Source organism: Nicotiana tomentosiformis, chromosome 5 (genome assembly GCF_000390325.3).
Source record: "Nicotiana tomentosiformis chromosome 5, ASM39032v3, whole genome shotgun sequence".
Classification (NCBI taxonomy): domain Eukaryota; kingdom Viridiplantae; phylum Streptophyta; class Magnoliopsida; order Solanales; family Solanaceae; genus Nicotiana; species Nicotiana tomentosiformis.
The window spans coordinates 124,794,067-124,813,254 of record NC_090816.1 but is presented as its reverse complement, the minus strand read 5'-3'; the positions used below and the strand labels follow the sequence as shown (position 1 = coordinate 124,813,254).

The 19,188-nt window shown below is 35.9% G+C and overlaps 1 protein-coding gene and 1 long non-coding RNA gene across 3 annotated transcripts; both read left to right on the top strand.

Moving 5' to 3' along the window:
- The first annotated feature begins 716 nt into the window (after positions 1-716).
- Positions 717-10,128, top strand: LOC104085688 (anamorsin homolog). 2 transcript variants are annotated; one of them, XM_009589787.4, is made up of 8 exons: positions 717-790; positions 2,665-2,812; positions 4,234-4,388; positions 4,472-4,552; positions 7,718-7,877; positions 7,970-8,103; positions 8,709-8,783; positions 9,835-10,128. In XM_009589787.4, the coding sequence occupies exons 1-8, from the start codon at positions 788-790 to the stop codon at positions 9,871-9,873; spliced, it is 795 nt and encodes a 264-aa protein (XP_009588082.1). In that variant the 5' UTR covers positions 717-787; the 3' UTR covers positions 9,874-10,128. The 2 variants fall into 2 exon arrangements, with proteins under 2 accessions (XP_009588082.1, XP_009588081.1); XM_009589786.4 differs by lacking the exon at positions 717-790 and adding an exon at positions 2,433-2,573.
- A 2,039-nt stretch (positions 10,129-12,167) lies between these two features.
- LOC104085689 (uncharacterized) lies at positions 12,168-18,470 on the top strand. The gene is made up of 2 exons (XR_011408175.1): positions 12,168-12,269; positions 18,146-18,470. It is a non-coding gene; the product is annotated as an uncharacterized lncRNA (long non-coding RNA).
- The last annotated feature ends 718 nt before the right edge of the window (positions 18,471-19,188 follow it).

The following is a 19,188-nucleotide window of genomic DNA, read 5'->3' as shown; positions in this document are numbered from 1 at the left end:
ATCAAAATCTATATATCTCCCGAAGCTATCCCACCGACCATTGAGCTGAAGCATTATCGCCAATTTTGACATTACGTCCCCAAATTTAATTCAATTGTAGAAAAAATAATTTCGCAAACCTATAAAAACTTTAGAAATGAGCTATATGTCCAAAGACGATTGTGAATACTTCACATTAATCTGCAATTGTTTTCTTCAGACTTTTTTTTAAAAAAAATTTCTTGCCTTGTTTATGGAAAACGAGAGGAAATCTTCGTTAGAGAAGGATTCTGCAAATATTGGGGCGATGATTGCATATTATGTTTGTTGTAGATTTTACCATCTAAATTTTGTAACTGAAATATATTCTCTCCTAAATATCACGCGTCTAAAAATGGAAGTCCACGGAAATAAGGAGTCTATTTTAAACGATTGTATATTTTTAGGGAAAACGTGTTTATGGCGGGTAATTTCTAAAACTAGGACAATTTAGTTAAATATGTTTCATATAATGTATAGGAAAGAAAAAATTCCATATTATAGTAGTAAAAAACCGACCATTTTAACAGTCCAAAAAACATTTAGAGCCTGCCTATCTAGTTACTCCAAGTCGGCTCAAACCCAGCCCGTTATGTAGATATAGCGGCAAGCCGACCGACTCTATTTAAAAAATAAAAAAATTGTTTGAATAGAAAACTGGGGCCGAGTCGTTTCTATACTTTCCACCGGCACTGCGTAATTTCGATCTCCAATCTCTGATCATCTGCCGTCAGAAGATTCTCCGATTTAAATAGCTTTCTTCACCACTATGGTGGGTTCTTGCTTCTTGCAGTGCCTTTTCCTTTTCTTCCGAAATTTAATTATACCTTTGGCTGCCACGCATTATAATTGAACTGAAATTAATTGTTGCTGGTTTTTCCTGGGTGCTAAATCAATATTTCTGGAGCATATACTGTAAATGAGTAGATGAAATTGAATTAAATCATAGTTTAAATTTACAACGCTTGAAGATCAACTATAATATTTCGGTAGATCTGCAATTTGGTCATTTTTTGCCCTTACAAGGGAGGCTCTATAAAACTAGTGGCCTAAAGTCAAATTTTAATACGAGGCCTTATACTTTTTTTTATTAGTACGTATACACACATATATGCAAAAAAAATAATCTTGCCATTTTTTTCATACTTGTTATTTATAGTATATATTCTTAAATGACATAAATTCTTTAACTTCATATAGTAATATTATTATCTATATTAGAAAAGGATAATTTAAATAAATGAGATGTTAGACATGTATTTGCAATATGTTACCTTTGATATTGTTGTAAAAAATGTATTTACTAATATGAAGATTTAAGTAGTTTAATTCAAAGTTTTAAAAAAATATTTACTGTTAAAGAGTAGACACCTTTCTTTGTTTTTTACAAGTTTTTTTGTACTTTTTAAATTTTTTCTACAAACATTAATATTGTCTAATTTGAAATAAAATTATAAAATCCATTATTAAAAATTTTTGGGGACCTAAATCAAGGTTGTACTAGTCTCCTACTAGAGCCACTTGTCCACCCTTCACATTCTCAATCAAATTTATAGAGTCTCACTTAAGATAAGGCAACAATGACAATAATATTAAAGGTGGTGAGTATGTATTCAGTTACCAAATGTGAATGAAACTAGTTGAACAATACGTTCATGGTGGGGCAGTAGTCTGTAAATAATTATTGATCGTCAATGAGGGGCGACTCAACAAAACTGGTGGCCTAAAACCAAAATATATTAAAAAGAACTTGAAACTTCTTTTATAAAATCCATACAATATTGAGATACAAAAAAAACTACATGACTTTGGTGAGAGCGCAACTCATGATGTATGAGTTAAGCGCACGTCATAAGGTATTGAATTCTTTCCTTAAGTGAAAATGGTAAAGGGTGAGCCCATTATCCATCGTGTTTTGAACCTTGCGACATTTGTCTCAGAGATTTCTTAGTTAAAAAAGATGATACGCAAAATAACTTGCTTTTTGGTGTGTGGATCAATAAAATATGACAAAAAGGAATAGTTAATTTAGAGAATTTGAGTTGAAATTAGAAAGTAAAATCGCGAGAACCATGTAAAAAGACTATACATAAAAGAAAAAAAATTAAAATTGATGAGAAGTAAATATATTATTTAATTTAGTGAGAAAAATTTATCCAATTAATTCACTCAATTTTACGTTTACCAAATGTTAAAAATGATTAAAATTTGAAATCTTTTATTACTAATTATATAAATATAAATTATGACATATTTTTCAATCTGTTTCAAATTAGATGAGATACTTTCCTTTTTAGTATCTTCCAAAATAAATGACATATTTTTAAAGTTAAAAATAATTTAACTTTAAATTTTTTATTTTACCCCTTAATAAAAAGTTTTTATAACCGCACAAACTTTTTAAGAGAGTACAACTTTTAATAAGGGAGTATATAATAATATAATAGTGTTTCGCCTTAAATATTTGGGGGGCCAAATCACTTGCCTAACCCTAGAACCGCCCTTGTGCCCTTATTTTGGATTAGGAGGAGATGAGTCAATTCTGTGATGTAAAGGTTCGATAATATTCATGCAAATTGGTGTATGTTCTTATTTTGAACATGTATGTATGTTTGGTTTTGAATTTGGATTTTCATTCTTTTGTAGGACGGACAAATTGGAGGCGGTAATGTACTGGTGCTTGCTGAGGATGTTATGGTACCAGTTAGTGTGGTATCCAGTGCAATCAGCATCGTAAGGAAAGAGGGGATTGACAAGTTGGACCCTAATATTATTACTCAAGCTTCATCCCAGAGTAAATTTTACCTCTCACAAAAAAATAAAAAATAAAAAATCTCCGAACTGATACTTCTCTGCTCTGCTTATGCTGTGACTACGAGTGACTCATTTTGATGACTAGTCTATGTGGTTTTTATTATGTTGTTGGATTCTTTTTTTTTAAGTCCTTTGCTATGTTTATTTATTTATCACTATGTTCATACCTATCCAAAAAAAAAGTTTGTTGCTATGTTTATCGGAGGTTTTATATGCAGAAAATTTTTATTTCAAATTTGTTTTGGGGATTTGATGATGAAAGAGAGAAGGTAGGAATTTTCTATAAAGTGGTCAGGTTTATATTAATAGGCGGTGAGAATCAGTGTGTTGGAATTGCAATATTATAATCTAAGAATTGTGTCTATTTTTGTGATGTAGCTCTTTCTTTGTGTGGATCAAATCTCCGGCTGTTTGTTTCAGAAGTAAATTAGTACGGATCAAATATCAGAATTGAGGGACCAATATCAGTTAATCTGAGTCCAAGTGGCAGCAATTTGAAGCCTCTGGGAAGATTCTGATTGGTAGTTATTGGAGACAGAGGCGGAGCCAGGGATTTAAGTGTGTGGGTTCTAAATTTTAAATAAAACATCGCTTCCAAGGGGATTCGAACCCCATCTTTTCCAGTGAACCCACAACCCTTACCATTGAACCAAGACACCATATGTTACTGGGTTCGGCAGTATATATTTATATAGATTTAGTAAATATTTCAATACAAATACAGGGTTCCGGAAAAAGTCACTGGGTTCGCCCGAACCCGCACCCACTACTGTAGCTCCGCCCCTGATTGGAGATAAAGATGAGCTCAAGGAAGCCGTTTGGATAAATTGGAAGTGAAAATACTGATAAAAAAATAAATTGGAAGAGGAAATTGGTGGAAAAGAGGAAGCTGCTTGAATAAGAAAGAAGCTAAAGAGGTTCCAGCCAATTTAAACCAAAAAGATAAAGAGGGACTATATGGTTTTTCTTGTTCTGGGTTTTATTTACTTAATTGTATAGCATCCAGAGCCCTTACTTATTTCATATATTAGATTATTAACTCTGAGACAAAGGGAAAAAGCTCTTCTTCACCGTAATGATGTGATGAAAACATGAAATTGGTATGTCAGAGAGAAACGAGACAGAGAGATCGCCCTGATCCAATACAGTTCCAATACTTTACTGATCAAAAGGAAAAGACAGAGGGGTGTAGGGGTGGGGAACCATCTGCAGATAATAAATTCCCAAGTGGGTTAGGATAGAAAGGGAGCTTGTCTTCTTCCTTTATTTTTATTTTTCCTTTTCCTTTTCTGTGCTCTCTGCTTAAGTGTCTAATACCACTCTTTTGTAAGTGCTTGCCCCGTGGCCCTAGATTCTTGTGATATTGAATCTTTTCCCTGTGTTAACCTCTGGTTATTACAGGCCTGACATCAGTGAAGTCTGCTTCTATGGATATCGTTGCTCTCATCTGTAGGTCCCTTGAGTTTCCTAGTGATAAATTGTGTGGGGACATCTCAAGAGTGTTGAAGCCAGGTGGAACAGTCCTACTTAGTCTAAGTTCTCAGTTAATCTCGAAGGTTACTGAATCCTCCCTTTGTGCGTATTTTTTAGTGGAAAATTTGTACGCATGTGTGAATTGTCCTTTCCATCTGAATTGCAGGAAAATTCTACCCATGAGCGCACATTATTGTTGGCTGGATTCTCTGATGCACAGTCATCTGAAGCTGGCCAGTCTTTCGTGGTTAGTATTATATCCATGTGCCTTTATTTAACTTCCTGTCTTCCTCCAACCCCCTTCAATACAATGATTCTTTTATCAGAGAACTATTAAGTTCCTTCTTCCATTTTAAATTCTCATAACACCTTTTATATGATGAAGTTAAATTGGCATAACACCTATTTCATGGCATGATGACACTCATTGCTTCATTGTTATTTGTGCGACATCAAATTTGCAACTCTAGACATTTAGATAAAATTTGAAGTTTATTCAGTTTTCAACTTCAAATTTGCGCCTCTAGGCATTTAGACTAAGTAGGACTGTTCCACCTGATCAGATGAGCACTTCTTACAAATGTTTCAGTGTGTTTTCTAATGATGCACAATGCGTGATTGGGTTTGCCTTAAATACAAATAAAGATGTTCAAATTAACACAACAAATATAGATGATGGAGCAGGCTGTAAAGTTTTAGTTGCAGTGGCCAGGTTAATTGATTGGGGAATGCAGTGGGTTTGCTCGGTGACAGTGGGCAAATGTCCCGATGGAAGGTCAGCAATTGAGTGGCCAGAGTTTAGGTTTTCTCATGCTTTTCTTATTTGTCTTAATGTTTCTGGCTTAGTCTCCTTTTGCGTTGCATTAACCGGTGAACATATAGCATGTATAGATCTGTTAAATGTGTGTGGAGTTTCTCCTTCCTTAGTATCTCAAGAACAAAAGAATTCATCTCTGAAGATTATAGAAAGTCGTATTGAAGAGAAGAAATGTGGTCAGTTCATCAATCAGGAGGGAGATTATGTTGGTAGAAGAAGGTTCAAAAGGCTTCTTGTCATTTCCCATTCCTTGACTTTTTGTGTGATCGATGAATATGGTTTAACATATGTAATAAATGTGGATGACCATATCCCAAAGAAGTACTGTTCACTTGAGAAATTACACCCTCAGTATCAACAGTTGGGTAATGAAATGTTGGCTGCTTGGGAGGTAGGTTCCGCTGAAATTGGCTATCAAAAGGGCTTTTCTGATTTTTTCGGTGGGAAGGAACAAAGTAAATCATCCATTATTAGAGAGTCTTCTTTTACTGCTAGTACACATGGGGAAAGGAAGTATGACTCATATGGGAGTAGCCTATCTGATGCTACCGGTGTAAATAAGAATGAGATTTTTGGTAGTAGATCGCATTCATGCCATAGCAGAAAAGGTTTCATTGGTATAGATGGATCCAAAGAAGATGCTGTTGTTTGTTTTTCTCCTTTTGGGCTCACTCGGCTAGTTAAGAGAAAATATTCTGAGGGAAATGTCAAGTGTCAACTTGTTCATTCCAGTTTACATGTAAATTTGACAGTAAATGATGAGAGCTGCTATAGCATTCACGGTTGGGATGCTGTAGTTGACGAAGCTATAGGTTGTAGTTTTCATGGTTTTTGTATTTGGTCACAAAGGACGGTATTGCTGTAGTTCTGCCTCGTCTTTCACTTCCTTCGAATTTCTATCCTGTCGAAGCAATTGGATACCAACAATCTTGTTATAGTGCTGGCTCAAAGTATGGGGCGCATAAGTTTCATGAATTTGAATGCACAAAAAGACCTTTTTCTCCTTGGAAAGTAGAGGTCTTGGATAAAGCTCTCTTGTATGATGGGCCTGAAGTGGCAGATCAATTATGCTTGGAAAATGGTAATTTGTTGAAGCTGAAATACACCCTTTTACTAGCTTTCACATTTTTCTCCCCACGAAGTTAAATAATTCCAGATTAATTTATAAATATGTTCTGTTAGAGTTTGTTTGGCCTAATTGTCTGTGTCCTAATTTGTTACTTTGTGCTGCACTGCTGCTTGAGTTTTACAGTTTGTGCACATGCTTTCATTGTTAATATATGAAGCTTATCTTGCTCTTGTTAGCATTTTTCTTTCAGGCACTGGGTTTTTTGTGCTTTGTGACTTTTTGACAGAAGTTTCTTGTTTATAATTGCTCTAGGAAAAATAATTAAAATTATCTTACTCTTGTTAGATATTTCCTTTTAGTGATGGGCTTTGAAGTTGCTCTAGGAGAAATAATTAAAATTATTTTACTCTTGTTAGATTTTTCCTTTTTAGTGATTGGGCTTTTTAAGGCTTGTTGACTTTTTGACAGAAGTTTCTTGTCTAAAATTGCTTCTTGTAGTGTAGCTTCTGTCAGTTGTACTCTTTCTGAAACAACCTTTGGGAGTTGGCAGTTGAGTTATTGCAGAATATGAGATTGTGTTAGTATGATGTAAGCAGTGTTGTTAAAGGCTCACTTGAGTCGTACTTAAACCCTGAAGTTTGGTGCTGCGCGGACTGGCATTTGTCTTTGCTTAAACGGCGGTAAAACACAGGCATCAAAGAACTAAGGCACATGTGCAGCATCTCTCTTGGGCTCCATCCTGAAAAGAGCAACACTAAACAACAGAGACATTTCATTTATATTACTTAGCTGTTAAGAAAACCGGGTGAATAAATATTTTCGTGACTAGGCATAGGAAATTAAAAATTTAGTGTTAGAGAAGTCATAACTAAATTCTAATTACTTTGGTTTAGATATCTTACTCATCAATATTATAACTACTGATGTTTCTTTTACTTTAGTTAGCTTTACTATTTTTGCTGTCATTACTTTTTTGTTCATAGGATTTTCATCATAGCTTTTTCACTCTTGTATTTTTCAAACCTGTTTTGAAAAACGCTTTTCTTGAGCCGAGGGTCTATCGGAAACAACCTCTCTACTCCACAAAGGTAGGGGTAAGGTCTGCGTACACCCGCCCCTCCCCATACCCCACTTGTGGGATCACACTGGGTATGTTGTTGTTGTATTCAGTTTTCAACTGATTGTCGCACCACTCTCATATGTTGAAGTTATTTAAGGAAGCCTTGAAGTTAGTCATTATAGGAACACTTAGATTAAGTCCGGTGTTTTAGGAGTCCTTCAGTTTGGCTATATATGTATGATGGTGTTATAGAGATACATGTGAAATTTAGAGACTCTTAGTTGTAGAGAACCCATGTTTGTTTTAAAGATAAATAATTGCGATGGAATGATTTGGGCCCAAAGAGGATAGACAAACACCCGACTCTCCTACTTGCTTGAGATTGAGACATAGTTGTTGTAAAAAAACCTTGAAGTTATTGATCTTGACTCAAATAAATTGTGTGGTTAATTTAATCTCTGAACAGATAACAGCAAAGAAACCTTCATGGAAGGTTGGTTCATCCTTCTCTATCAAGAAAGTCACAAAAAGTTTGCCGAAAGTTCAGATTGATGATGATTCAGATCTCATTGATGAGGATAGCCTTCTCAGTGAAGAAGATCTGACGAAACCTCAATTGCCAAGTGGTAATAACGTGCACCGGGATTGCCTCACTCTGGCATTATCAGTTTCTCCATTAGTATTTTGAACTCAATTTGTTGTACACTTGGTGGTGCAGTTGGTGATTGTGAAGTTGGAAAGACAAGGAAAGCATGCAAAAATTGTACGTGCGGAAGGGCTGAAGCTGAAACAAAAGTGCAACTTGGACCAACGGCGGAACAGCTGAACAATCCACAGTCAGCCTGTGGCAGTGTATGTCTCCTTCTATATTGATTTCTGTTATACTAGTTGATTACTCTCGTCTTCCAAAACTTCTGGCGTATTTTTCAGCCTTTCAAATAACGCACCTCTTTGAATGAAAAAATTCTTCGTTCGAAGTATTCAGAATGGTGTTAACTTTTAGCCTTTTAAAATAATTGTTCGGTGGCTATACAAAAGTAAAGAATCTGCTCATTTTTGTGCGGTTTTCTACGAAATTTACTCTCTCTATATATTCTGATAGTTGCCTTTCACTATCTCAATTCAACTCTGAATTTCTAATAAATTTTTGAATAGGTGCATACGCTAATGTCTTTACTAGTCGTCAAGCTAGTACATCTAATTTGAGTGTATAGGAGGGAGTACTTTAGTTGAGTAGTTTCTGCAGAAAACTGAAAATCTATTTTCAAGTGCACTGTCATCTACTGATATACTTGTATATTTGGTTGTTGATTGGTGTTATAGTGTGATTTAGCAGACAGCTGGACAACTAGTTAGTTTCTTTCTTTTGATTATTACCTTCATTGATCAGCCTTTGAGTTTTGCAATTAGTCTTCTTGTTAATTGTTTTTTCTGGGACATGTCTTCTATGTTGACAGTGTGGTCTAGGTGATGCTTTCCGTTGCAGTACGTGTCCTTTTAAGGGTCTTCCTCCGTTCAAACTAGGCGAAAAGGTACATGGCAAGAACAAGTTATTCCCCTCTATTTTTCTATTTCCTTCTCTAGGTTTCATTATGCAGGAATAAATATACATTTATATATTCCTTACCTAAGGAAAAAGATTGCAGTATACATGAAGACGATGTGTATTGACATTTTATTGTTATGATGCCAGTATTTATGGTGAACATGAAAGTGAAACCTTTGATTATTGACCAAAATCTGATTGCCTCTTTGAAGCTTTTGTCTCACCAATCATTTGTTTATGGAAATAATGCATTTAGATGACAAGCAACTGAGTTGTGATTCTGCTCTTTGTTAGAATCCTGATTAAGAGGAGGGTAATATGAACTGGTTTATGATTGGCATCTCAAGTATTCTTTCTTTTTTTAATTTTTTTTTTTTTTACTAGAAGTTCTGATTTGTTACTTTGCTTTGTTTGGATCTTACATGTGGCTGTCTTAAAATACGAACAGACCCAGTTGACCTGTTTAAAACCGATGGTGGATCCTAAATTTAGGACTATATTTATGGAAGGCTTTGAAATGATGCCAGTTGTTAAATCTCATTGGGTTTTGCTTGTTGGTGGTTAAGAATAATAACTTATGTCTCGTGGTCGTCACTACCATGTAAAGAAAAAGTTCTTTTGAGGATTTAAAAATTTCTCTTGGTATTGAGTTTTGAATAAAATTCAATATACATTATAAAAAGAAGGATTAAAAAAATCACAGCCAGATTTTGTCTAATTATCCCGGAGGAGAGCGAATCTCAATTGTCACAGCCAGATTTGTTTATTGCACATAATTGGGGCCTTGGGCATCAGACTGATGCTACTGATGATTTGGTTGCTTGATTTTTTTTGTTTTGTTTTTTGTGAAATGGGAAACCATTTAATCCAACGCGATCAGTTATGGCTGTTGCACTTGATGTTCTTCACTGAGCTTAATGATTCCTGGGGAGAGAAGAGCCCTAGTCTCTGGTTGATTTCATTATTATATTCTTGTTTGCATTGTGATGTGTGATAAATTCCAATTGAGTATGACACCTCTCTCACTGCTTTGGCAGGTAACACTTTCTGGGAATTTTCTTGATGCTGACATCTAATTGCAGATGATAACAGTCGATATGAGATTGCAGAAACTGTTATAATTAGTTCAAAATTAGTTTGTTCATTTTGGTTGAGGTGAGATAAGTGAATGTGTAATAAGTGAGCGAAATAGCAGTGGACTGTGAACATAAAGGTCTCTCTCTCTCTCACCCCTTGCTCTGGTATCTTGTGTATATGATCATTTGGTGTTTGTTGCTCGATTGGATAGAAAATGATGAACACCAGGAGGATTGGTGATCTCGAGTGTGAAAGGTAGAGTCTGACTCGCAATTCTTAGCACTGTGCGTTTGCTCGCTTTTTGCCATCATATTGTTTGGTTTGGTTTGGTTTGGTTTTGTGGGGGTCTCTGAATGCCAAATCATCTAGAATGGAAATATGAAACATGTCTACGCCTGCTATTTCTGCGTGATAGTATTTTTTGCGCAACCAATAGTTTTCAAAATTTCACCAGACTGCATGTGTGTCTTGAGTTTGATTGCGGATGGTTCATGCTCGTTTTCTAGTACTTAGTACGGAGATTTATAAAGATAAATGTTCCATTATGCTTGAATGCAATTTACTAAACGACTGGACGTGAAAGTTAATGTCAGAAAGGGTTAGTCAATAGAGTAAATTTTGTTTTACTTGATTAATTTTTAATGGTAGGCAAATAATCCACCTTTTGAATGAGACTGATAACCTCCCCGTTGGTTTAGGTAAGAAGTCTATACTTAGGCCAAAGAATACCATGAATTGGACAGTTGAAGAATTGTTAATCACTTCGCACTATTTGGTATGCAAAATCATTAAACATTTTCAAAATGAAACTGAAAAATTTGAGAGCAGCATCCATTCAGAACTCTGTCGGTAGGAGAAAAAGATGCTAAACAATATCCATAGAATTTCGACGAAAGTGGCAACATGATTGATGATACAGTACCCTCCCTACAAATATTGCAATATTAACTATTTTCATTTTCTATCTGCAAATCATTTTGATCCCCTTAGTTTGCCTTAAATTTCAAACTCCTCCTCCAACATTAAAAAATAAATATTCTGCTCCCCTATCATATGCATTGTCTATTTTACCCTGGACCTTTTTAGTTTCTCCTCTATGCATATAATTCTTTTATTATATTTAAATTGATAAAACACTTAGCTAAATATCTTATTATGAATTTTATAATTAAAGCTCAATAAAACTTAAGTAGAATAGTACATTTATGAATTTGTAACAAATTTATCGTTACTCTTTTTTATTATTACTTTAATATTAATGTTATAAATAGAATTGTATTCAAGTTTTATAAATATTAAGATTCTTCAAGGTTTAGTTACAACTGTTTAGAATGTTATAAATATTAAGATTCTTATGTCTAACTAATGTTTAGAATGTTATAAATATTAAGATTCTTATGTCTAACTAATTAACTAGCAAGTAGATTAATAACTAAAGATACTAAGGGCCGAAGACAAGATTAAGAAAGTTTAGAGTTATGATTTCTCAAATTGTCAATTGTTGAGAAACTTAGACATTAAAAACAAACATAATATCAGGTTCTACTATCTGAAAAGGTATGTTAACGTTGACCACCCCTCAAGGTTCTGATTACTTAAATTATATTACAATGGCCACCTTCACTCTCAAGTCTCAACCCTCCCGCAAAAGAAAAAAAAACTGAAAAAGAAAACAATAAGATTTGCATTCTATTACATAAAAACAAAAAACGTAAATTCTGTTAGTGACTTATAATAATCTTTGCTTCCTTAACATGATCCGTTAGAAAGCATTGCATGACGAAAACACTTGTAATCGAGGAAAAGCAAAGGAAAGCTGTTGAAAATGAGCTGTTTAATATGAAGAAGCTCTTGCCTGAGACTGAGAGTGAAAAAGTGTTACCATGGGAGTTCCTTGTCAATTATAAACCTTGGTTAGAGTTAACATCTGATATGAAACAATATACAGATTAAAATGGCAGCCAATCTTGCAGCTGAATGTCTGTATAACTAGCTTTTGAGTTGTATTCAAAGTGTCAAACAGATATAAATCTTTATTGGAATGGTAACTGAAAAGGATGGTACGTTCTTTTGCCGGGCACATACTCTGAATTACCTCTTGCGACTTCACAAAAAGCCATGAAATTAGATTGCAAACTTGCAAAATATCTTTCCTAAATATGTGCATTTGAGGTGAATGGCATTAGGTTTTTATTTTGGTTATTGCATAGATTTCAAGGTTTGCATGCTTCAGACATGGATGTAATTACTGTTTTTTCTGTTAATATGCTCTTGACTTGTATTGCTTTTCCAGGACATAGGAAAGGCCGTTCTACTCTAATGGATGATGGTGTTCTAAGATGGTTGATAACCATCTCTAACATTGAACTTGCTCTTTGCCATTTGGCACAAAATGGTTAGCTACTTGTCCAAACTTATTTCTTGTTATAGATGATGATTCAGGAAACCTATTACAGTAATATGTAGATGTATATATAGTTTTTAAGATAGCTGAAAACAGCTAAACCTTCTGGCCTAGTGGTATACCTTTGCTCTTGTTAGTGTAAGAAATCGAGCTGTGAGAAAGGATTTTACACAAGAAAACCCTAGAAAATAGAAAGAGGGAAGAGAGAGTTTATTTCATCGGAAAATGTACAGAAGATATAAAAATGAATCTGATCCCTTTCTAGGTAGTTCTCCTACTATATATATATGAGCTATTAGTAAAAAATACATGGACTAAAATGTAAGAAATGAAAGTTGTAATAAAGCTAAGTGGGCTGCTGGGTACCAGCTATTATTGGGCTTGGAGATGGGCTCCCGTTAACACCCCCCTCAAGCTGGAGGGTGAAAACACTCCTAGCTTGCCCAAGATAGAATGATGAAGGGGACCATGCAAGGCCTTAGTCATAATGTCTGCTAGCTGATCAGAACTACGAACAAACTGAAGAGAAATCAGCCCAGAAGAGAGATAATCGCGGACATAATGGCAATCCACATCAATGTGCTTTGTGAGCTCATGAAATACGGGATTCTTAGCAATATGTAAAGCATTATGGCTATCACGGGCAGCAATAGAAAGTCCAAGATCACCAAGATGTCGAACAAGCCAAGACACTTCAGCCACGACCTTTCTCAAAGCCCTATACTCTGCTTCAGCAGAGGAAAGTGAAATAGTAGGTTGTTTCTTGCTCTTCCAAGAAATGGGGCAGCCACCGAAAGTAATAAAAAATCCAGTGACAGACCTCCTTGAGAAAGCACAAGTGGCCCAGTCAGAATCAGAAAAAGCAACAAGAGATTAGATCAGCTGTATTGGACAATAGATTCCCCCGAGCTGGTACAGACATAATGTATCTCAAGACACGCAGGGCAACCAACATATGAGGGACCCTGAGAGTCTGTAGAAATTGACTCAAATGCTGAACAGAATAAGCAATATCAGGCCGGGTATGTTGCAAGAAGTTCAGCTTGCCAACTAGTCTTCTGTAAAGACTAGGGTCTGGGAGAGGGTCACCTATGTCAACAGTCAACTTAATAGAAGGGTCCAAAGGGGTGGAAAGAGGAGAAAGATGAGAGCACTTGAATTCCTCCAACAAGTCTGAAGTATACTTGTGTTGATGCAAAACAAAACCATCAGAATGGGAGGAAACTTCAAGGCCCAAAAAATAATGAACCAAACCAAGGTCTTTGATCTTAAATTGATCATCCAAAAACTGTTTTAAAGCAGTCATTACAGCAATATCAGAACCAACAAGAAAAATGTCATCAACATAGACCACAAGGATGACCAAAGAAGCACCAGAAGACTTGGTGAATAAGGAGTAATCATTCTTACTGGAAATGTAGCCTTTGGAGAGCAAGGCATCAGACAATTTAGAAAATCACTGCCTGGAAGCCTGCTTAAGGCCATATAAGGACTTCCTGAGTTTGCAAACCAAAGGAGAAGCAGTAGAAGAAGTAGAGGAAGAGATATGAAGACCAGGGGGGATCCTCATATACACTTCCTCATGGAGATCCCCATGAAGGAAGGCATTATTGACATCAAGCTGAAAAACAGTCCAATGTCTCTTGACATCCAAAGAAAGGAGGCACTTAACAGTAGTGAGCTTGACAACTGGAGAGCAAGTCTTTGTATAATCAATACCCTCCTTCTGAGTATCACCCCTAATGACAAGCCTGGCCTTGTATCTCTCAATGGAGCCATCAAACCTCTGCTTAATCTTATACACCCACTTGCAGGGAATGTCTTTCTTATGAGAAGGTAGAGGGACAATGTCCCATGTATGATTTGTCTCAAGAGCTTGGAATTCCTGTAGCATGGCCTCTTACCAAGCAGGATTAGATGCAACATGCTGGTAATATTGAGGGTCAAACATGTGCAAAAGAGAGGTAGAAACCTTGTAATTCTGAGAGACAGGTGGGGAAGATGATGGAAGAACAGAGGAGCAAACAAAATCTGATAGGTATGTTGGTGGGTTAACAACTCTGCCTGATCTCCTGAGATCAGGAAGAGGGGGAGATGGAGAAGAACCAAAAGATGAAGGTGGAGGAGGAGGAGAGGTTTGTGGAGAAGTATTGGTAGGAGGAATCAAGGGAGAAGAGGTACAAGGTGTTGGAGGAGGAGAGGCAATATGAGGAACATCAAAATCAACAAAATCAGTGTGAGGAGAAGGGAAAGAAGAGGAAGGAGGAAGGCGGTAAGGAAAAATGTGTTCATGGAAAAACACATCCCTAGAAAAGAATACAGGATGGGTAGAAAGATTAAGAAGCTTATAACCCTTCTTCCCACATGGGTATCCCAAAAACACACAAGAGATGGCTCTAGGTTTGAATTTATTCATGCCATGCTTGGGGCTAGTAGCATAGCAAAGGCACCCAAAAGACCTCAAATGATCAAAAAAATGGGGAATAACCATGCAGTTTTTGAAAAGGGGAAATGTTATGAAGGACAGTGGAAGGTAATCTATTGATCAAATAAGTGGTTGTGAGAACACAGTCACCCCAATACTTGAGGGGAATTTTAGATTGATACAAAAGAGCCCTAGATACTTCCAATAGGTGTTTGTATTTTCTTTCAACCACTCTATTTTGTTGAGGAGTGTGAGGGATACTAGTTTGATGGAGAATGGCATTGGCAGAATTTTTTTTTTATTGGGCTTCAGAGCTAGAGCCTAGCTCATAAGCATTATCAGGCCTAAAAGACTGGACAATTGAGTGAAAATGAACTTTCACCATTGCATGAAAAGCCTTAAGCACATAAAGAGCATTGCTCTTGCATGACAATAGATGAGTCCAAGTGACTCTGGAGAAGTCATCCACCAAGGTCAAAAAATACCTGAACCCATTATAGGTCAAAGTATTGTATGAACCCCAGATGTCAATATGAACAAGCTGGAAAGGAGTGGAGGAATGAATAGAGCTGTCAGAGATTGGCAATCTCTGTTGTCTTGCCATTGGGCAAACATCACAAAAAAATATTTGTTTAGATGAAATCTTACCAGATAAAAAAGAGATAGATTTCATTCTATTAAAAGGAACATGTCCCAATCTTTGATGCCAAATCATATCATTTTTATTAATATCATAAGAAGTACTAGTACAATGGGTAAAAGAAACATTAGCAGGACTAAATTGAACATTATAAGATGCACTAGAATTATTGCACTGAACATGATTAGAAACAGTGATAAGAAGAGAAACAACATGCATAGTAGATGAAGTCATGGCAGGATTCAAGAAGTACAACCCATTTGCAGCTTTACCAATTTCCAGTGGCCTCCTCAGAGAAGGGCCGTGTAAAATGCAGGTAGAAATGGTAAGAGTTGCAATGCATCTGAATTGAACAAGGAGTTTGTGAATAGATATGAGATTGAAATGAAAAGAAGGATCTAACAAAACATTATGTAAAATCATATCTGGCCTGAGTTGTATAGATCCAGTAAATATGGCTTTCACTTTATATCCATTAGGCAGAGTTATTAAGAAAGGAGTAGTGAGTGGTGTTAAGTTGATTAAAAGATGTTTGTGTGGTGTCATGTGGTTGGTAGTACCTGAATCTAGAATCCAAGGATTTGAGCCTAAGCTTGAAACTACATATGCATGAAAAGCAACAGAATGTACTTCGGGATGATTAAATACACCTGCAAAGTAAGCAAACCAGTATTTTCTGAACCAAGATTTTCAAGATGTATGATAGGATGATGATTCAACTGTTGAAAAAGGATCATGGGATGGTCATATTGCTCCTTGCTGAAGCCATGACCAGTGGTCTCAGAAGGCTGTTCATCAATGTGATTATGATGATGAAAAGGACCTTCAGATTGCACACAAACAACAAACCTTTTGCCTTTGGTGAACTTGAAGTCAGGGGAACCCCATGAAGTTTGTAACACTTCTCAATAGTATGACCAGTCTTTTTGCAGTATTTGCAAGACAATTGAGAGGAAGAACGTGAGCCTCTCTTTTGTTCAAACTGGAACTTTTGAGTAAAAGATCTAGCAAGTGCATGAACAGGGCTGCTAGAAGCATTGAATGAGACCGACTTATTTGAGAAGTTGGAGATAGGAGTTGAAATCTCCTTTTGCTTTTCATTATGTTGAAGCATAGAAGAGGCTTTGCTTAGGGATGGAAGGGATGACATCATCAAAATATTACTCTTGCAAATGGAATAGGACTCATTTAAACCACTAAGGAATTGGTATATTTTCTGTTGTTCAATAAATTTTGGTAAGGCTCCACAAGTACACATTGGTCCTACATAGGCAGTACTAAGTTCATCCCAAAGACCCCTCAATTTTGTAAAATAAGTGGCAATATCTAGAGGACCTTGGGAAGCAGCACTGATTTCCCTTTGTATTATTTTGAACCATTTGATGTACCAAATATTTCATTAATATCATCCCAAATGCCTTTAGCAGTATCAAACCCCGTGACACTGTTTGCTATGTCTTCAGATAATGAATTTGTTTTCCATGCAATTACCATGTCGTTGCATCTTTCCTAGAAGGAGTAATAAAGAGAGTCAATTTGAGGTTTAGTAATTTTTTCAGTTATGAGCCCTAGTTTGTTCTTAGCAGACAGAGCAGTAAGCATATTTTTGCGCCAAATAACGAAACTATTCCCATCGAAAGGTGGAGATACTAAGTGTGCACCAGGACTATCAGATGGATGTACATAGAATGAGTGAGATGGATGTATAGTAAAGTCATCAAAACCATCTAACACAGAAGAAGAACTAACATCTGGACTTCCTATGATTAAACCCTAGAATTGTGAAATTCCTAAAACGGATACAAAAAAATACTTGATTTTCACCAATATGCAGCAGGATTAAGGAGAATGTTACCGTCCTTCTTTGCAACCTAAAAAAGGTAAGGCCTTGAGACAGAGTTAACCGCTGAAATCAGTGAGAATGAACAAGTACCAGAGAGCTTCAAAGAAAAACACCAGAAATCACCGTGAAAAGTTCAAAATGGTTGCAATGCACAACTAGAAAACACTATAGCCCAAATCTCCACATCAAAACGCGAGAAGAGATGGAGTTCGACGGAACAGAAAATTTCCATGGAAATCGATGAGGGTACCATCGGTCAAAAGAGGAGAACAAGGGTCATCGATTCCTTGCTCTGATACCATGTTAGTGTAAGAGATCGAGCTGTGAGAAATTATTTTACAGAAGAAAACCCTAGAAAATAGAAAGAGGCAGGAGAGAGTTTATTTCATCGGAAAATGTACAGAAGATACAAAAAATGAATCTGATCCCTTTCTAGATAGTTCTCCTACTATATATACATGAGCTATTAGTAACAAATACATGAACTAAAATATAAGAAATGAAAGTTGTAATAAAGCTAAGTGGGATGTCGGGTATCAGCTATTATTGGGCCTGGAGATGGGCTCCCGTTAACATCTCTCTGCCTCAAAAATACATATATGAAATTATTTATAGTACTTAAAAAGTAAAGATCACATTTTTGCAAGTTCCGCGTGCATATCCTTGAAAGTCATTTTTGTCATATGTATGAGTTTAGCTTAAAGAAAAACGCGAGGATTCATTTCTCATACTTTTTTCTTCCCTAGAAGATGTATTAGAAACTACCTATGGTCAAGTAATAGTTCTGTTTTGTATATTTGAATTTGGACAAACACTTCTACTGTTAACTATTTCACATATGCTACTCATTCACTCGTTGATAATTTCGTTATTTCCCTTTGAAGTCATTTTTAGTAACCTACAGGTTCTTCCCTATTGCTCTAAACTCAAGTAATGACTTCTTCTTATGGCTATGGCAGAGGGTAATGCTAGAGATTTTGTGTTGAGTGGAGCATTGGATGAACTTGTACGAATATCTACTGAATCTTCACGACATGATATTCGCAATTTGGCTAAGAAGATACTGAAGTTGAGTCCTACATTTCAGCTCAGATAAGTGCATAGTGAAAGCAACACTTAACCAATATAAGGAAATTCCAGTTTTTTTGAGTCTACAGAAGAAGAACATTATGAAGTAGCCTCTTTTACTAACATGTATTTACAACAGTCTTGTAAGTAGCCCAACAAAATGTAACTAAGATGCTTTATGATATGTTTTTGTAAATGATATACCATTCTTATACATATGCATTATCATTTATCAGCATTCCAACTTTACTAGTGTGTCAATTGGAAAAAAGGGGGATAAAGAACTGTTCGCTTTATGTAGTTCATACAAAGGCGGATCTAGGATTTGACTATTATGATTTTGAGTCCCAGATTCTACCACATTCCATTTGATTTACCGAGTTTGAAATCTATTATTTGTATTTATTTAGTGAATTTTAACGCATATAGCCAAAGCTAGTGGTTCGGATGAACCCATAAGTTGTGATCTACATCCGCCCCTGACTGTTCATGTTGCACTGTAGTTATTGTGATTTGTTGACTAGATTTTCACTGACTAACATAATTAGGATGGTAACCTTTGTGTACTATGCATCTTCTACACTGCCATTGCCCAAAAGATTGTAAATACATGCTAAAAGCCAACAAGGTCACTATTAAACATACTTGGATGGCAGCAAACAAATATGAAAATTTTCGAGCAAATGAGCGTCACAAACATGAAGAAAATTTGCTAATCTATGAAGATACGCTCAAGGAAATGGAGTTTCTTCTAAATTAAGCCGTGTAGCTTATGAAAGAGTTTAAGAAATTTATCTAGTCTTTTCCAATGTACTACAACAACAATAACATACCAAGTATAATCTCACATAGTAGGGTCTGGGGAGGATAGTGTGTACAGCTGTACGCAGACCTTACATCTACCTTGTGGTGGTAGAGAGGCTATTTCCAATAG